Source organism: Pseudonaja textilis, chromosome 1 (genome assembly GCF_049901715.1).
Source record: "Pseudonaja textilis isolate UNSWEBS1 chromosome 1, rPseTex1.2, whole genome shotgun sequence".
NCBI classification, from domain to species: Eukaryota; Metazoa; Chordata; class Lepidosauria; order Squamata; family Elapidae; genus Pseudonaja; species Pseudonaja textilis.
In genome coordinates this window covers 113,051,130-113,066,997 of record NC_141990.1, presented here as the reverse complement: position 1 = coordinate 113,066,997, position 15,868 = coordinate 113,051,130, and the positions used below count along the sequence as shown (strand labels likewise).

At 41.0% G+C, this 15,868-nt stretch overlaps 1 protein-coding gene across 4 annotated transcripts; it reads right to left on the bottom strand.

The window, feature by feature from the left end:
• Positions 1 to 5,882: 5,882 nt before the first annotated feature.
• Positions 5,883 to 15,852, bottom strand: TENT5A (terminal nucleotidyltransferase 5A). 4 transcript variants are annotated; one of them, XM_087914904.1, is made up of 4 exons: positions 15,548 to 15,852; positions 13,475 to 13,623; positions 12,448 to 13,063; positions 5,883 to 10,997 (listed from the first exon to the last, which is right to left on the bottom strand). In XM_087914904.1, exons 3-4 carry the CDS (start codon positions 12,934 to 12,936, stop codon positions 10,218 to 10,220), a joined length of 1,269 nt encoding a protein of 422 aa, XP_087771030.1. In that variant the 5' UTR covers positions 12,937 to 13,063; positions 13,475 to 13,623; positions 15,548 to 15,852; the 3' UTR covers positions 5,883 to 10,217. The 4 variants fall into 4 exon arrangements, with proteins under 4 accessions (XP_087771030.1, XP_087771040.1, XP_026550898.2 ...); XM_087914914.1 differs by having other exon boundaries at positions 15,640 to 15,852; XM_026695113.2 differs by lacking the exon at positions 13,475 to 13,623.
• Between the last annotated feature and the right edge of the window lie 16 nt (positions 15,853 to 15,868).

Genomic DNA, 15,868 nt, shown 5'->3' with positions numbered 1-15,868 from the left:
AAGTCTGTTTTCTGCCTTTTGTCTTGGACCTTGCCCTTGTCTTGTGGACTGCCATTGGTCCTTCGTCTGCTTTGCCTTTAGGACTGCCTCTTGCCTTGTAGCTTGTCTTTGCCCTGAGGACTGCCATTTGTCTCGTGCCAAGACTCTCCCTTGTGGATTTAGTCAGGTGGGCTGGACTTGCCCTGTGAGCATGCTCCTACTGTGTGGACTTTATAGGGGCTTTTGTTTGGGAGATGGAGGGTGGATTGCTTTCACGGTAGCATGGGGGTAGACCCTGACTGGACATTTGGAGGACCATTTTCGAGAACATTTATTGAAAGAAATAAAAGACTCTCTAGAGGCCTGCCTTGCCTTGACCCCCTGGGTCATAACAATCCAGTGTGACTTCCTTGTAACAGTACTGGGAGATAATTTTCATCCCACAGCCTCCAGATACATTGGAGAACAGGGAAATAGATTCTATATTGGATTATAGGATTATGCATAATTGTTATTGATAAATATTTATAACATATCTACCGGATTCAAGGATGGGAAAGTTTGTCATTGGAATATAGTAATGCAGTAGGGGCTGCAATTCAGTGCTTAGCCTGAAAAAAATATGTTTTTATTCTTTGGCCTGTAATCTAGAAAAAGCCAATAGTCTGCCATTAGCAGATTTTACTTTAGCACAGAGTGCAACCATGGATGTTACCTTTTGCTGGTTGATATTCTCAAATGTAAACTCAAATTTTTTTGATTAAAAAACCCCCTTTTTTAAGAATTTCACAGAAGAAGTTATGCACTAGAGTAAAGACATAAATTTTGTTTACTTGTTTGTATCCCATCTTTATTATTTCTACAAATAACTCAAGGCAGCAAATATATATCTAATACATTTTCCTCCTTGTATTTTCTCTGTAATGACACCCCTGTGAGTTCAGCACAGTAAATAAATTGGAAGATGATTAGGTACACAATCCATAAAAATACAACTAAAAAAAATTGGATGATGTTAATAAACTGAGAAAGTAGATAGAATTAGTAGTAAGCTGTTTGGAATGTATCGAAGGTTTCGCTATTCAGAACCTGTCATCCCAGTCTAATTCCCAACAAACCCAAATATATGGATATTTAAATATGCCAGCCAAGGTATAATTGATCCCTACATTATTATCTCTTCCCCAAACCAACACATTTTTGCATCTAGAGACTGAAGTTGTTGTGATGTGATTTTTTTGTTTACTTGTTTTAGGGTAGGTTGTACTAAGTATGTTCATAAAATTCCATGGGAAATCATATTCCTAATTTCCCTCAATATGCCAGTAAATTTCAGTAGCATGACTCCAAAAACAATTTTGATCCACAAAAAAGGGAGATTTGAGAGCACACACACAAGCTGTGAGCTCTGAGTCATGCCTCCCGCTTGCTTCACCACTACACTTCCAACGTTTGATTATTAATTATTTTGATGGATGAATTCAATTTGTGCTAAAAGTATGTAGCTTTAATTCTCTTGTATTATTTTTTTATGCTTAACTTTTATTACGCATTGGCATGCATCCATTATTTTGTGGATGCTGGTGGGGAGAAACAACTGAAAAAGTATAAAAATTGTTGATTTCTTCCCTCCCTAAAAAGAAAACCAGTTTCATCAAATGGCTCATCATCTATAGTGCACTAATTATATAGAAACAGGATTGGCTCAGAGGTATATATTATCAAAAGTGCTGCTTCCTATTAGCTAGAATAAAGGATTCAGGTTCAAATCCTCACTCATCACAAAATTTGCTAGCTTTTATGACCCAGGTCACCTAGGTAGAGGCAGGCATTGATGGAGTCCTTTATTGATTTGATTAAATGCCACCAAAACTGGTTCTACAATGGCTAGTTAGGCTCCACCCTATACTACCCAGAAGGCAGCCACCCTCAGTCCCTCAAACCAAACCCAGTAAACAAAAAAGAAAGTCCAAAGAAAGGTGTAAGCTCATGTGACAAGGTTCAGGGTCCAGGTACAAAGGAAAAGGCAAGTCCACAAGACAAAACACAAGTCCATGAGGCAAAAGGCAGTCTTCAAGGCAAAGGGCAAGGCACAGCAAAGAGCTCAAGTCAAAGAGAGGGGATTATAAGTCAAAATAAATAATTGTTCCTGACAAAGACAAACTCGCCTCCCCCCACATGATTACCCTTAAATCAATCCATACCAGGTGTTCCTTGTGAGGAGGGGTAAGGCGGCCTTCTCCGGAGTAGCCTTGCAGACCTTTTTTGAATTTGCCTCCACTCTACTCTCCGCACACTTGGATCAAGTGTGGGAAGCAGCTGTTCCTCATCAGAGGGGACCTGCTAGCTGTCAGCATCACTTAGTGTCTGCAGCCAATCCTCCCCTGTATCTGTGAGGGCAGGCAGCTCTCTGTCTGGTCAACCACTTCCCCCAGTGCCTGAGCGGCCTGGGACAGCATCGTCCTCAGCCCCTGGCCCCTTCAAGCATTCTAAGGGAGACATCCCATTCCCATCGGAGAAACCTGGTTCCAACTTTTCTTCCTCCAAACTGGGCTCTGGTGGGACCATGACACTAGCTGATTTGGCTAATTGCTATTTTGTATATCAGTATTTTGGGGGGAAAGGGGAAGAGTATGCCTATTGCCTTAGACTCTGAAGGGGAGCCATTATAGAAGTATCGTACATAACCATTTAAATGCGTAATAAAAAAGAGAGGCCTAACTTACTAAATTTATGTTTTTCAATATGATAAAACTAGTTAGAAGCAGAGCAGGTTATAATTCACCATGGAGCAAATAGGAAATAAGCTTTAAAAATCCTTCGACAGTGAACAAAAACAACTATGCGTATTATCTGGAGTGGGCTTATCAAAGAAATAGGATCATAACAGAGAAGTCTCTATTGCTGGCACCTGCATTTCATGCTGGGGTATTTCATAATGGTGAACCAGAAAATGATGCCATGGATATAGATATTAAAGTTTGCCAGATTCATGTAAATGGAGATGGGCTTCCCAAAAATGCAGATATGCACCAAGGGTGTCTTTTAAAACTTCCTTGAAAATAAATAGGCAGCTGGTGTAGCACGCATAGAATAGATGTAGCACAATCTGGATTCTCAATTCCTGCAAGTTCTCTACCAGTTGTAGCTCACAGTCCATGGAATGGTCCAGCCTGGGACTATCAATATATGTTTCTCTGATTCCACCATTTCAGCATCTGCAAAATCATCGACATGTTTTGGCTCAGATAGACGGATTCAGTCTGCCAGGCCACATTACGTACCATAGGATCCTCCTATGACATTTACTAGTAGAAGCTTCATGCATGTTTTCTGAATTCAAACTCATGTGGAATAGTTTTTCTCAGCATGCAACATACCAGCTGGGTACAGTGGAGACTTAATGGATTGTTGGGATGAGCTTCCAAAATCTCAGTTTAATGTAAAAGTAACATCAATATAGGACTTAGACTTATATACTGCTTCACAGTGCTTTACAGCCTTCTCTAAGTGGTTTACAGAGTCAACATATTGCCCCCAACAGTCTTGAGTCCTCATTTTACCGACCTCAGAAGGATGGAAGGCTGAGTCAACCCTCAGTCAGGATATAAAAGATTTCGTCTGAGAGCTTTCTCTCCACTTTCTTTTAAATGTGAAAACAATCTTCATATTCAGACAAATATTTAAGAAATATTTCTGTATTGTGAACTGTTGCAGTTTTTATTTATTAATGGCGTGTAGATATTATTCGAGAAAAGCCATATTCATTTATCCATTGGGGATGCAGTAGACATTGTGGCCACACTGCCAATTTTATAAACTCATCTTTTCTGTTTTCTATCCAACCCTTTTATAGGTGTAAATCAGTGTTCCTGACTTTATTAATACTCAAGGAATTCACTCTGCAAGTTTTTAAACCAAAAAAAAAATCTTAGCATTAATAATTCATAGCATTAAGCTTTGGAAGCTTTTCAGAGGACAATTCATATTCATCTAGCTCCTAGCATTTGTATGTTAACCACCCAAAATAAAATATTTTTTAAACAATGGTGGACAATGGTCAGTCTAGAATGTTTACATGAATCTGTTTCTCATAAATCTACAAAGACTGATGAGGTTATTGGCTATTCCTAATGGCAGAAGCTATCCAAAATTTCAGAGTAAGATTTTTTTTCTCCTCTGGAATTAATGTTAAAAGCTCAAGCTAGCAGAAAGAGAACGAGGTCTCCCAAGTCCTGGGTGAGGGACTGGAAAGCAAAATGAAATGGCAAACAGACCCATTGGGTTCATCACCCATCTCCAAATATGCCCTGATCCTTCATTTTGGCCTCATACCTTCAGTTTAACAATCCAGATCCTGGGAAGCAAAAGCATGAGGAAGGAACTTTCCAACAGGGGGAAAAAATTACTTGAAAATTCCGGATGAATTTTCCCCCCCAATTTTTAAAATGTATTTTACATAAGCACGTACAGTATCCATGAGTTATTCCAAAGCACATTTGTAAGGAAGATACTTAGCACTACTGCTATTATGGAAAAACATAGTTTCCAAAGTCATTCCTTTTCTGAGGAGAATGCTGGGTGTAGCTTGGGATGAGGCTCTCAGCAGCCTGACTACAATTCCCAGGATTCTCTGGACACAGTCACGGCATAAATCTGATGCATCTTTGTGGTGCCAGGGGGCCTGAATGGATTTTCAGTGCATAAACAAAAAATAATCTTAGTATGCTGGCTATGTGAACAGAACAAATGCTTTGTACACTAGAAAAATGTGTGCATGTGCGAAGTTTTAAGCATCTATCTGTGTGCTCTCAAATGCTAAGATTTTCCCTTTCTTTCCCTGAAAACTTATTTCCTATTTCTACTTCATAAAAGAGGCTTTGCACTTCCATGTTTCTCATGGACCTGAATCAGCCACTTTCTTATTTTTTTTTATTTTTACGATCTACTAATTTAGTAATAAATTCAATCTTGCCACTGTGCTTTCATCACGTAGAGGCATTACAGCTGGGAGAATAATTAGTGCTTGTATTTATGACAGAGTTTAAATAAAAATTGCACGTTTCTACACTTTTCCCAAATAGAGTTAATTTTTATTTTTTAGTAAAAATATTTGTTCAAGTATGTTCTTGAAATTCAGACTTTTATGCATTTTTATTTGCTTGTTAGAAACTTAAAATGGACAAAGCTTAAAATCAGTGCATCTGTCAATACATGAATGTGTTCCAGTTCCTGTAGTTTTGGGGAAAGAAAATTGTTTAACTTATTTTCCTTTACAATGTTCTTTTTAAAATTAGACTTAACATTGAAGTGGCTACTTGCATGCAACTGTTCCGTGAAGTTTTTGTCAAGATGCTTCTCACTGAAATTTCTTTTTCTTTTTAAATGTGCACCTCTGGTTTAGTTTTTGAGTGGAAGAGGCATTTTGGTTAAGAAGGCACACCTTGATTTTGATAATCCCTTTTACTCCAGGATCAAGGGACAGGCAAATGAATAGGTTTTGCTCTCGTCATGATTTAAGATTGGATGTTGAATGAAAAGGCACGTCTTCCATCCAGTTTTCCACCTTGATACCCTCAGGATGGGTTGATACCCCATCATTCATTCCCAACTACTATGGATATCGCAAGTCAAACACACTTGTGGGCCACTTGGAGAAGGCTGGCATTACCAAGACAGTTTTCATGAAGAATTCAGTTCAACAAGTGCTTGCAAAAGTCATGCTGGAAAAAAGCCAGTGCTTTTTCCCATGCTGCATAGCATCTTTAATGGCATTTTCCAATAAGCCAAAGAACTCTTAAGGCCAATGAAATAAAGTAAAAAAACCCTTTTTGGACAATTCAACAACAGAACCCAATGGACAAAGGATTTCAGAAGAGTTTTAGAAAGATCAGACACAGATAAATAGAAAAAATAACATTTTTATTTACAAATATTCCAAATATTGGATGCTGTAAACAAAATTCACAATCTGTTTCCTCTAGCCCAGAAGCAAATGCTTTTCTTACTTAAATGGGTCTGTTTTCCAGCCTTTACTTGGTTCAACCTCCAACCGAACCCAGAGTCAACAAATTCCCATAGCAGGAGCAGTTGAAGGAACAGCTGGATGCAACAGGATGCTTTGTTGAAGACTACAAGTTCAGAATTCTGTAGAATTTGGGAGAATGAAATTGACAATACTTCCTATAGACTTCAAGGGCTTGCAGTGCCATATATAGCGCATTGTAGAATGCATAGGCTTTCCAAAGTTTAAGTAGTTGTAATCATAGCAAAAAGCAAAACATACACATTGACTTTGGATTTTTGTCCATTGCAATGGAAACGGGAAAGACATCCAAAAACAAATTAAACAAAAGAAAAAAAGAAAAAAAGTGCTGAATATGTCATTAGATATATTTCCTTCTCTGTCTCTTTTCTTTTACACAATTTTAAACTCCACAAACTATTTAAAGCTTTCTTTGAATGAATAAGAGCCTTCAATAATATAACTTGCATATAAAGCATTTTACAATAGGCATTTATAAGGTGTGCATGAAACTTTGTGCAATACCTAGCAGCAAGTAAGTTTTAAAGCCTTTAAATAAAATGAGTTATGAAAACAATAATCCTGCTGGCATTTTTTTTATTGTCTCTTCATTTTTGCTTGTTTCCTTTCAAATAATTTGTTTCACGTGTGCATGTTGCAGATTATATACAGTACAATTTCACTGAACAACTTGGGACTGAAAATAACACTTCCAATCTTTTGAGATCCACATAACAGATATGGGCAAACAAGATTTTCAAAATATTCACTATTAAAATTATTCTTTTAAAATTGAATAGAATACAAAACCTTACATTCTTTTCTCTTTCCAGCCACTGTCAAACTATAACAAATTCAGATCTTCCATGATTCAGAGATAATTCACTGGAACCCCAATCAATTTAGCTATAAATGAGATGTCTTATATTAAAAACATTGCAACAACTTTTAAAATCTACTGAAGAAATAGTACAGGATCCTAAACGGTAAGCATTTTCTCCTCAAACTATTAATCCATCAACATTGAAAAAGGAAGGGGGATATTGCCAAACCCTAGAAAGAACTAAGTATGCACCCAGAAAAACTAAACGATTTTGAAAATACAGGTTCTAAGTTGTTTGACCAGCAGTCAATAGCATCAGACACTTTCTACTACAAAAGCCCACCAATTATAAGCCCCACCCCCCCCAAAAAAAAGTATAATTGGGTGGACGTGTCTGTAGGCTAATGAAAACTACTGAGCCTTTGAAGTAGAGGAAAATAATAATAATTGCCAGGATTTTACCACATCCATTTGCTGCAATGAGCAACTAAACTCTAAACTATGGAATGTGGTACAGAGGGTGGGCTGGGGGACCTATAATGCCTGAACTAATAGGATTTCTTTTTTAAAAATGGAAAAACTACCTGGAAAGAAAATATGCAATATACCATCAGCATTTTATAGCTGTGGTCCTGCCAGTGATCCCCAACCTCTTGCTAGAGTCGATGTGACTCATTTCTTTGCAGCAAAGTATCTGCAGTAAGGAAAAGATAAAACCACATTACCAGCTGATCCCATTTCCCCAGCCTTCAGCTCAGCTTCCACCAAGAACAGAAGGTTTCCCTGACCTGTCTCCCCCACCCCTCCTATCCTGGGTTGGACTCATTCATTATTCTGTTCTGGAGGGTGACAGGAATAAAGGCAGATAAATAAGTGAAAGTCTGGGCTTTTTTTTTTTAACCAAATGCAAATTTTTACCTTTCTCTTCATTCACCTCAGATGAGACTGGGTTAACAAATGCAAGCGTTGGTCTATAACTAAGCACTGATCAAAATAACCTTTTAAAAAGGTCACACCTCTCAGGCATCCGAAGGAGGAAAGGCAAGCAGGAACAGTTCTTTCAAGACAGAACAAAAGATGGCTTCCCCACAGGATTCACTGAGGGAGCAAACTCTGAGTACTGTAAACACACGGGGAATCCTATTCAACTAACTAAATTAATGTAGAACTAATCATTCATAATTTAAAAACTAGTAGAGAAAATAAGATTGTGAGTAGCTTTACAAGGGGGGGGGGCAAGGACAGCTTGTCTGATTAGCAACTTACTAACCCTTACATTAGAAGTATTTCATCTTGTTTTATCACTGAGAGGGATGCTTTAAGTAACATTTGATTCTACAAGTGTTGGCCTTCCTCCATCAGTACTAGAAATGTCAGATCATTAAAAATGGGGGAAAGCAGACAAGCTAGGCTCCAACACAATTCATAAAGCATTCTAGCCCTAAATCCACATGTAAGTTCTTTAATTGATTATTTTAAAGATCTCTTAACTCTGGATTGGAACACTATGGTTAGATTTCATTCCCTTTTAAAAACCAGTGGCTGGAGGAGTAAGAAAAAAAAAAGTCAGGACTCTTCTGTATAATAATCAATGCAAAGGGAACGGGAAGAACATGCAGTAAGTTGATTCTTTGAGAAAGCAAAAATGATTCCTTTTAAATAAGACACAATATTAAGCTGCAACATAGAGTGTGGCAATCAAATTGAAGGTGTTTGATAGTGTATGTATGTGTGGACAGACACATACATGCACATAAAGGTGCAACACGAAGGGTTCATTTCACATTTGCTAAGTTATAGTGGTCATGGAATGCATGGTGCATTCTGCTTGCTTTTCAAAAGAAACATTAATCATAAGTATTTAAATTACCAAGTAAAATAATATTTGAGGATGAGGGGAGCCACCTGTTTGAGCCACACTCCAGTTGGTGTCTTATTCCACCACAGAAATATGTAGGAATTTCTAAGCTGAACATTAAAAACACATTATATTAAGGTACAATAATTCAGAGTTAAGTAGTTTTGTCCAATTATGAAACCCGTGGCTTACAAATAGGCCAATTAATTACTTTTATCATTGGATTCCTATTTTATATAGGATTAATTTGTGTATCTAGATTTTTCAGGTATGGGATTCTCTGCAAAGTACCTCACAATGATTATATCCTGTTGCAGACTGGAACACACATACTAAAGCTCATTTAAAACATTCCTTAACATTTGCTACATTTCCCTAACATGTTTAAAACATATGAATATATACATATATCATGTTATACACACTCACACTCACGAAACAATAAACATACACATACATTGTGTACCAAAGATTGCAGAACACCAACAATATAACCTTTATATAGGTATTTGCAAGGAAAACAAATAGGAATATCCTCCACCATTTATTCACAAGCTTATTTTTTTTTAAAGTTTCTTGTGTCCCTGATAAAAAAAACAAAATGCAAGATTAAACCACAAAACTATATTTTTTTCTCACTTCAAATTCTCTGAAGGCATCAGGCACTTTTGTTTAAAATTTGTGTATACAAATATATATATTTATATTTCATAATCTACCATATCCCGTCTTTACTAGGATAATTTATCTTTGGTCCTAAAGCATATGAAGCTTGCCACAGCTGGTTTTCTTGCTTTCCACATTTTTTTAAAAAAATGTGAAGCATGCACACAGCTGGAAATAATGAAATTTGCCCTAATCCTTCCCACCCCTACCCTTCTTCCAGCCTCCATCTCTTTCTTTTCTTTTTTTTTTTGAGCAAGCCATTTCTCTTAAAAGCATTCTATTCAAGCAAGCTATACATTCTGTGGCAACCCTTGCTGGGCAGCATAATTAATACATGCTCCAAAGAGAGAATTCCAAAATACACCTTATTCCAATGTATCTGGATATTTTTGCGTCTAACTTTTAATTCCTGAAAGGATATTTAGCTTTTTCCTTTTTGTTTTTCTTCTTAGGTTCCTTTTTATTTCAACGTTCAGATTCCATTTTTTTTTAAAAATCATCATCATCAAGGCAGCCTTCCCAACCTTTGCTCTGCCATAGCTATGGGAGCAAGCATTGCCAACCCATATTGTCATCAACCATTTCTCCTAGGTTTATTTCAAGGCGATCTAGTTGCTCTTCAAGACAGGTTGTTGCATACTTTGGGGTGGAATCCAATAGCTTTTGGTTCTTTTCTAATATCGTGCTGTTAACGCAAGAGAGAAGAACCAGAACAACTTTCCTCCAGCAAAAAATAAAAATAAAAAAAGGTACAACAAACCACGTGGCACTTCCCACTTTTTAAAAGAGGAGAACTACCTTCCCCGTTTATTTGCTTCCCCATGTCTCTTAAAACCGGTTAGTTCCCCAAGTCTATCAAAGACGGGTTAGTTGCAGGGCAACCAAGTAGAATAAGTGTGCTGCTGACAGGGGAACATGGGCTGAACCTGAGCAATATAGTAATTGCTGAAGTTAGCATCAGCTACATAAGGGGCTGGCTGGTAGTAGCAAGTGACATTGGCCACATTGGGAATGATATTTTGCTCAGCCAGCACCCGGATGGCCAGCATGGTGATAAGATTTAACGTCTGTCGCCTCTCGTGTCCCATCAGGCACACTGTGCTCTCATTCACCACCCCATGAAGGGTCATGAGATAGTCATACTTGCGGTCCTCGAGTCCCACAAAGTGGTTCTGCAAGTAGGACTCCAGCTTGCGCTGCTGTTCTCCAATGTCTGAGAAATCAATAAAAAACCTGGAGCACATGTACCTCTGGAGGGACTTAATCTCAGATTCGGAGGCAGCCCTGAAGCCTCTCACTAGGAGGTTGCAGTATTTAAGGAGACCGCCTCCCCTGATCTCTTCCGGGTTTCTAGTGGCGATTGTCTTGTTACAAAGGTGGTCAAAGGCTTCTTGGAAATCCCCATAGACGCTCTCCCCAATTATAGTCGGGTGAAAAGTTTCGGTCATTGGATTTTCAGAACATTCGTAAAAAAGAAGGAGGGAGTCCAGCTTGATCTGAAAAGAATCTACGCTGAACTCAAACTGCCTCCTCAAAGAGTCCATAAATTTCAGCTCCACGTTTTTGCCACTGTTGTTGGATAATGAGATGAGGCTCCATCGGTCAGAATCATTGCAGACTTTCACCATTTTCTGTACGTAGGCTTCCTGCAATTTGAAACAAATAACCCCCACCACCAAAAAAAGAGAGAGAGAGAGAGAGAGAGAGAAGAGAGAAGAAAAGGTCAGGAAACCCCAGTAGCAGCACTTGCTTGAGTTTTCATATGTATCTGATCCCAACTTTACCGTCATCCCCAGAGCTCAGGCACAAGGAAGAGACAATGTGGGCAGACTTAGTAGGTGCTCTGCAGACAGGCAGTGATTAGGGACTCAGGCCATGATAGATGCACAAAAGGGATGATCTGTGTTAGTCTCTTCCTCCAAAGATATAATAAAAATGCATACAAAGTAACAGAAGTAGAATTGCTTTAGAAAATTGCAATTTAATTATGGCAAAAATGAAGGGGATAATACACTAGTTCTCATTTTTTTACATCTTTAAAATATAAAAAAAATGTTTTACCTTTTGGGGAAACTGGAAAATTTCTAAATAAAATTTACACTTATACGCTGCCCTCCAAACCAAGATAATTTGTGCAGAGTATTAACTTAAAGGATTTGGATCATTCCCAACTTCTGTTAAAAGGCCATTTGGCTTCAGTAAACTTCTTGAGTGTCACAAAAAAATAATTAAGCTTAATGTAGTGCCAGTGAATGAGTACTTCTTCCAAAAATAAGAATAGAATAGAAAATAGAATAGAAAACAGAAGAATAGAAGAGTAGAGTAGAGTAGAATAGAAAAGAAAATAGAATAGAAAATAGAATAGAAAACAGAATAGAAAATAGAATAGAAAATAAAAGAAGAGTAGAGTAGAGTAGAGTAGAGTAGAGTAGAATAGAATAGAATAGAATAGAATAGAATAGAATAGAATAGAATAGAATAGAATAGAATAGAATAGAATAGAATAGAATTCTTTACTGGCCAAGGGTGATTGGACACACAAGGAATTTGTTTCCTGTATATAAGCTCAGAATGTACATACAAGCAACAAGTGATAAATCATGGTCATAAGAAACTAAGCTCTCAAAATCCTTAACTAAGTCCAAGCCTAGTGTTTCTAGCACCCTGGGGCAGAATGGCTCAGCCTCTCTATTCCAAATGGAGGGCAGGGAAACGGAGGAGCACGGTTTCCCTCTAGCGGGGCCCATCCACAACTCAAGGAAGAAAAGAAATAACTATAATTAAAACAACTTAGCCCACAGAAAAACTAGGGGCCTCTAAGCAAGCTTCAATACTTCGGTTTAATTCAGCGATTGATCGAGGCTATAATTAAAGCACATGGATCTCCCTGCTCTTCCAAAAGCAAAGGTGAATTAATAGTTGGAGGAAGCCAATTAAAAGATGGTGCTGGCAATAAGCAATAGAGGGAGAGACAGAGCAAACTGATGTGTCTAATCCTCACATTTTCCAATGTGCCTCTCTTTTATTCTAGGCTGGCCCTTGTCTGTATAAAGCAGTCACCTGCTGGGACGGGGGAGCGCATCCCATTTAATTTACCTTCAGAGTGAGCGGCGTGATCTTCTCCTTGTTAACCCCGTCCGGCAAGAAATCCAAGAGGCAATCCAGGACCACGTCTTTGACTGTCTGGAACTCCGCCTCGCCTTTCAAATCGGCGCAGAAGATGAGGTCCAAGTCCTTGTAGCCCAGGCCGCTATCCTGGTGCAAGACGTGGCTGGCCGCCGAGCCGTTGAGCCGCACATCGCGCACACTGATGCCTTGCTCCTCCAGGCGGCTCCTTACCACCTTCACGATCTGTCGCGGCTGCATTTCCAGAGTGGGGAAGTTCCCCCGGCCGTGAATCGGGATGGTTTCGCTCAGGATACGATCCAGGCGCTGCACTTGCTCCCAAGTCAACACGTTGCAACGGCTGTTCTCGCAAGTGTCCGTGCAGGGCTCCGGAGGGGCCTCGTTCGAGGAGGAGGAGCAGCTGCAGCTGCTGCTGCCGCCGCCGCCGCCGCCTTTAAGACCGTTTTCGTCGTCTGCCATGGTCCAGCTTAATTTACAGGATGGCGTGGAGACGATTGTGCGCGCGTGGAGGGGAGTTCAAACGGCACAGGCAGAACTAATGAACAAGGCACTCTTTTCCTTTCCAAGGCGTCTTCTTCCTTCGCTCCTAGCGGGTGGGGAGAGGGGGGGTGAAAGAAATGCAAAAGCAAACCGAATTACAGCCGCGATCCTCAAGCCTGGAGGATCGCAGTCGCTTTTCTCCTCCCCCTCCTTATTCATCGAGCTCCCTCAACTGCGTTGAGACACCAAGCGAACCCCCCACTCCATTGCCGCCACCCCCCGGGTACGGGGGGAGGGGGCACAAATATTTTAACCACCACCCCCTTCCTCCTCCAACGGTATACGCACACGGGCTTTCTCTCGACCACCTGCCAACATTGCATGTATGTATGTATGTATGTATGTATGTGTAACGTGACCGAGCCGCCTCGCTAAGGGGCCGCGGGGAAGAAGCACTGAAGGGATTGGCAAGAAAGAGGGGGGGGAGAGACAGACAGACAGACGAATGTCCACCTACGCGTAGTTTTTTGGAGGAGCAGCCCGGTTTGGAGTTATTTATGGAGTCATGTCCCGTGGCCCGCGGAGCCTCCGCCAACGAGCCCGATTCGCTCTTCTCCGAGAGAGCTGCTCCCGATCGTCCTTCCGCCTCTAGGCTATTTGCTGGTTCTGGTCGGAAAAACGTTCCCAAGTACTTTTTTATAATGGCTTTTTTTTTTTACTACCCCTGGCTCTTCCGGGGCCCGAATCAACGCTCCGCTCCCCACGCCCCTCTCATCTGCATAGGGACGCTTCTTCCCTCGCTTTCCGACACGCCCCTTTCTTCTGCTTAAACAGCTGCTTTTGGCGGAGCTTTTCCTAAAGTTCCTTCCTCCGCCCCCCCTCTCCCCCCTCCCTATTAAATCCCCCCCCTCCCCGATTAAAAGGAGAGGAAAGGTGGAAGTCTGAATACGGGGGATGGTTCTGCTGGAACTTCCTGGAAGCAGCTGGTCGGAAAATCTGCCAGAGATGGGGGTCGGCGGGGGGCGGGCGATGGGAACTGTTACGGAGGGCCCGATCTTTAATCGTCAACCAGGGATCCTCGAATAAGGGTGGTCCTCAGAGCCAGCTGCTAAAGCCAGCGGACATTCTTGGGCTCTCCCTGCGGAGAAGCGAGCGTTGCAAATAGCCCGGAGCTGTACGACAAAACAGCCAGTCTCGCGGGGGTGGAGGAATGATACTTGTCCCTTCCGAAAGCCTTTCTGAACCTGAATTATGCGGTAATTGCTAATGTTAGCATTCTGCATCAGCTTGGCCGGTCCGAGCAGCAAGGGAACCTTGGCTCAGAGATTGGATACGGGGGACGGTTGTCTCTTCTCTCCCCCTATTTAATGACTTATTTGTCCAATTTATTCGCCACCCGCGTCGCGGTGTAATGCCTTGACTCCGGGCGGCTTACAATGCACAAGGGAAAAAAAAGAACCGGAGGCTGAACGAGGCATTTTTCTCAGGTAGAAACCAAGCGTAAAATTTCTCAGGGAAGTTCGTAGGAAAAAAAAGGAAGGGGGAAAAACACCGAGTTCTCGGTCGTTGCGCACTTGCTACTTTGCGCCGTACTGTCGCGAACGTTTGAGAAAAACCCCGATCTACCGACATCAGCTAAACAAATAGATAATACAAGAATGGGGAAGGGGGCACGCCTCTAGGCACATATCCCTCCCTCCCCCTCCCCTGTGTGTGTGCGTGTGTGTGTTCTCTACACAACTGAAGTAGGGGACATCTTGGGCCAGAGCACTCAAGGAATGTATGAGGTCTCCGATTTATGATAGATGCGGATATTCCCGGTCATCCAACTCCAAATCATATTCCGGCAGACTCCCTTGATGGCTAACTGGCAAGAAAGGGATGGGGGTGGGGTGGTATGCAAAAGCGTCTTAGGACAGGCCTCTAGCGACGCAGGGAATAATTAGATCGTAATCCTGACGACAGAAATGCCTGATACGGAGCTAAACATAAAAACAATTGCAGGGAAGTTGGCTGAAATGTTTCGATTGCTTATTTCCTTTAAAAAAAGAGTTGCTTTGCTGCAGGCGCTAGAAAGAGCAATGTAATAATATAAATAATTGGGGTACTGGACCGACCTTTCAGTCGGTCGGTCAAATCTGCGAGTCAAACAGCTGGCGCATCTTCTCACAGAGAAAGGATAACTCAATTTCAAAACAGTCGCTTCGGCCACTTTCTCGCCCTCCGCATTTATTCTTCGAAAGGTTACATTCCCACCCAACCCGATTTAACAAGTTAGTAGACGGTGGGGAGCGTCAAACAGCAAACGAGGCGAAGAAGTAAGGGACCCCACTGTATTCCAAGTAGGTCACGCAGTTTAAAAAGCGTTTGCACAATGCAAATAAACGGCGCAGAATATATATAACGTTAGGCAAAAGTTGTCTGCTTTTAATAGCAACGGTTATCATTTATTAGAGGATTTATTTTTTACAAAAGCTATAATTAATCTAATTTATTAAGCATTAAGTTTACTTTTTTAAAAAAGTTTCCAACTGTTAATGCATGCACGGGGGGAGGGGTCTGGGGACAAAATAAAATACAGGTAACTCACTTTTTTTCCCGCTATGTCAAATCTCCAGTACGCAATCATGCAACGGCCCGAGTATTAAAAGAGTTAAAGCGCGGTAATCGAAGGATTTCTACCTGCGCAAATCCAAATCCTCTTTCAACGTTGCTACTACGCAGGACTTGAAAGGCATGGCAAGAGAGCTAGGTACGGGGCCGAGGCGCCCTGCACAGATGAAAAGGTGTCCGTCACGCTTCCAAAGAAAAGATGAAGGAGACCACGGCCGATAAAAAGAGGCGCGGGGGGAGGTCAACCACTGGAAGAGCAGTAATAGGAGGGAGGGTGCAACGTCACGGGTCCTGACGT

Excerpts from the sequence above, each read along its gene's own strand:
- TENT5A (XM_087914904.1), bottom strand. The coding sequence starts at position 12,936 with ATGGCAGACGACGAAAACGGTCTTAAAGGCGGCGGCGGCGGCGGCAGC. Across the intron at positions 10,998-12,447 it reads TCACGCCGCTCACTCTGAAG|GAAGCCTACGTACAGAAAAT; the intron begins GTAAATTAAATG and ends TTCAAATTGCAG.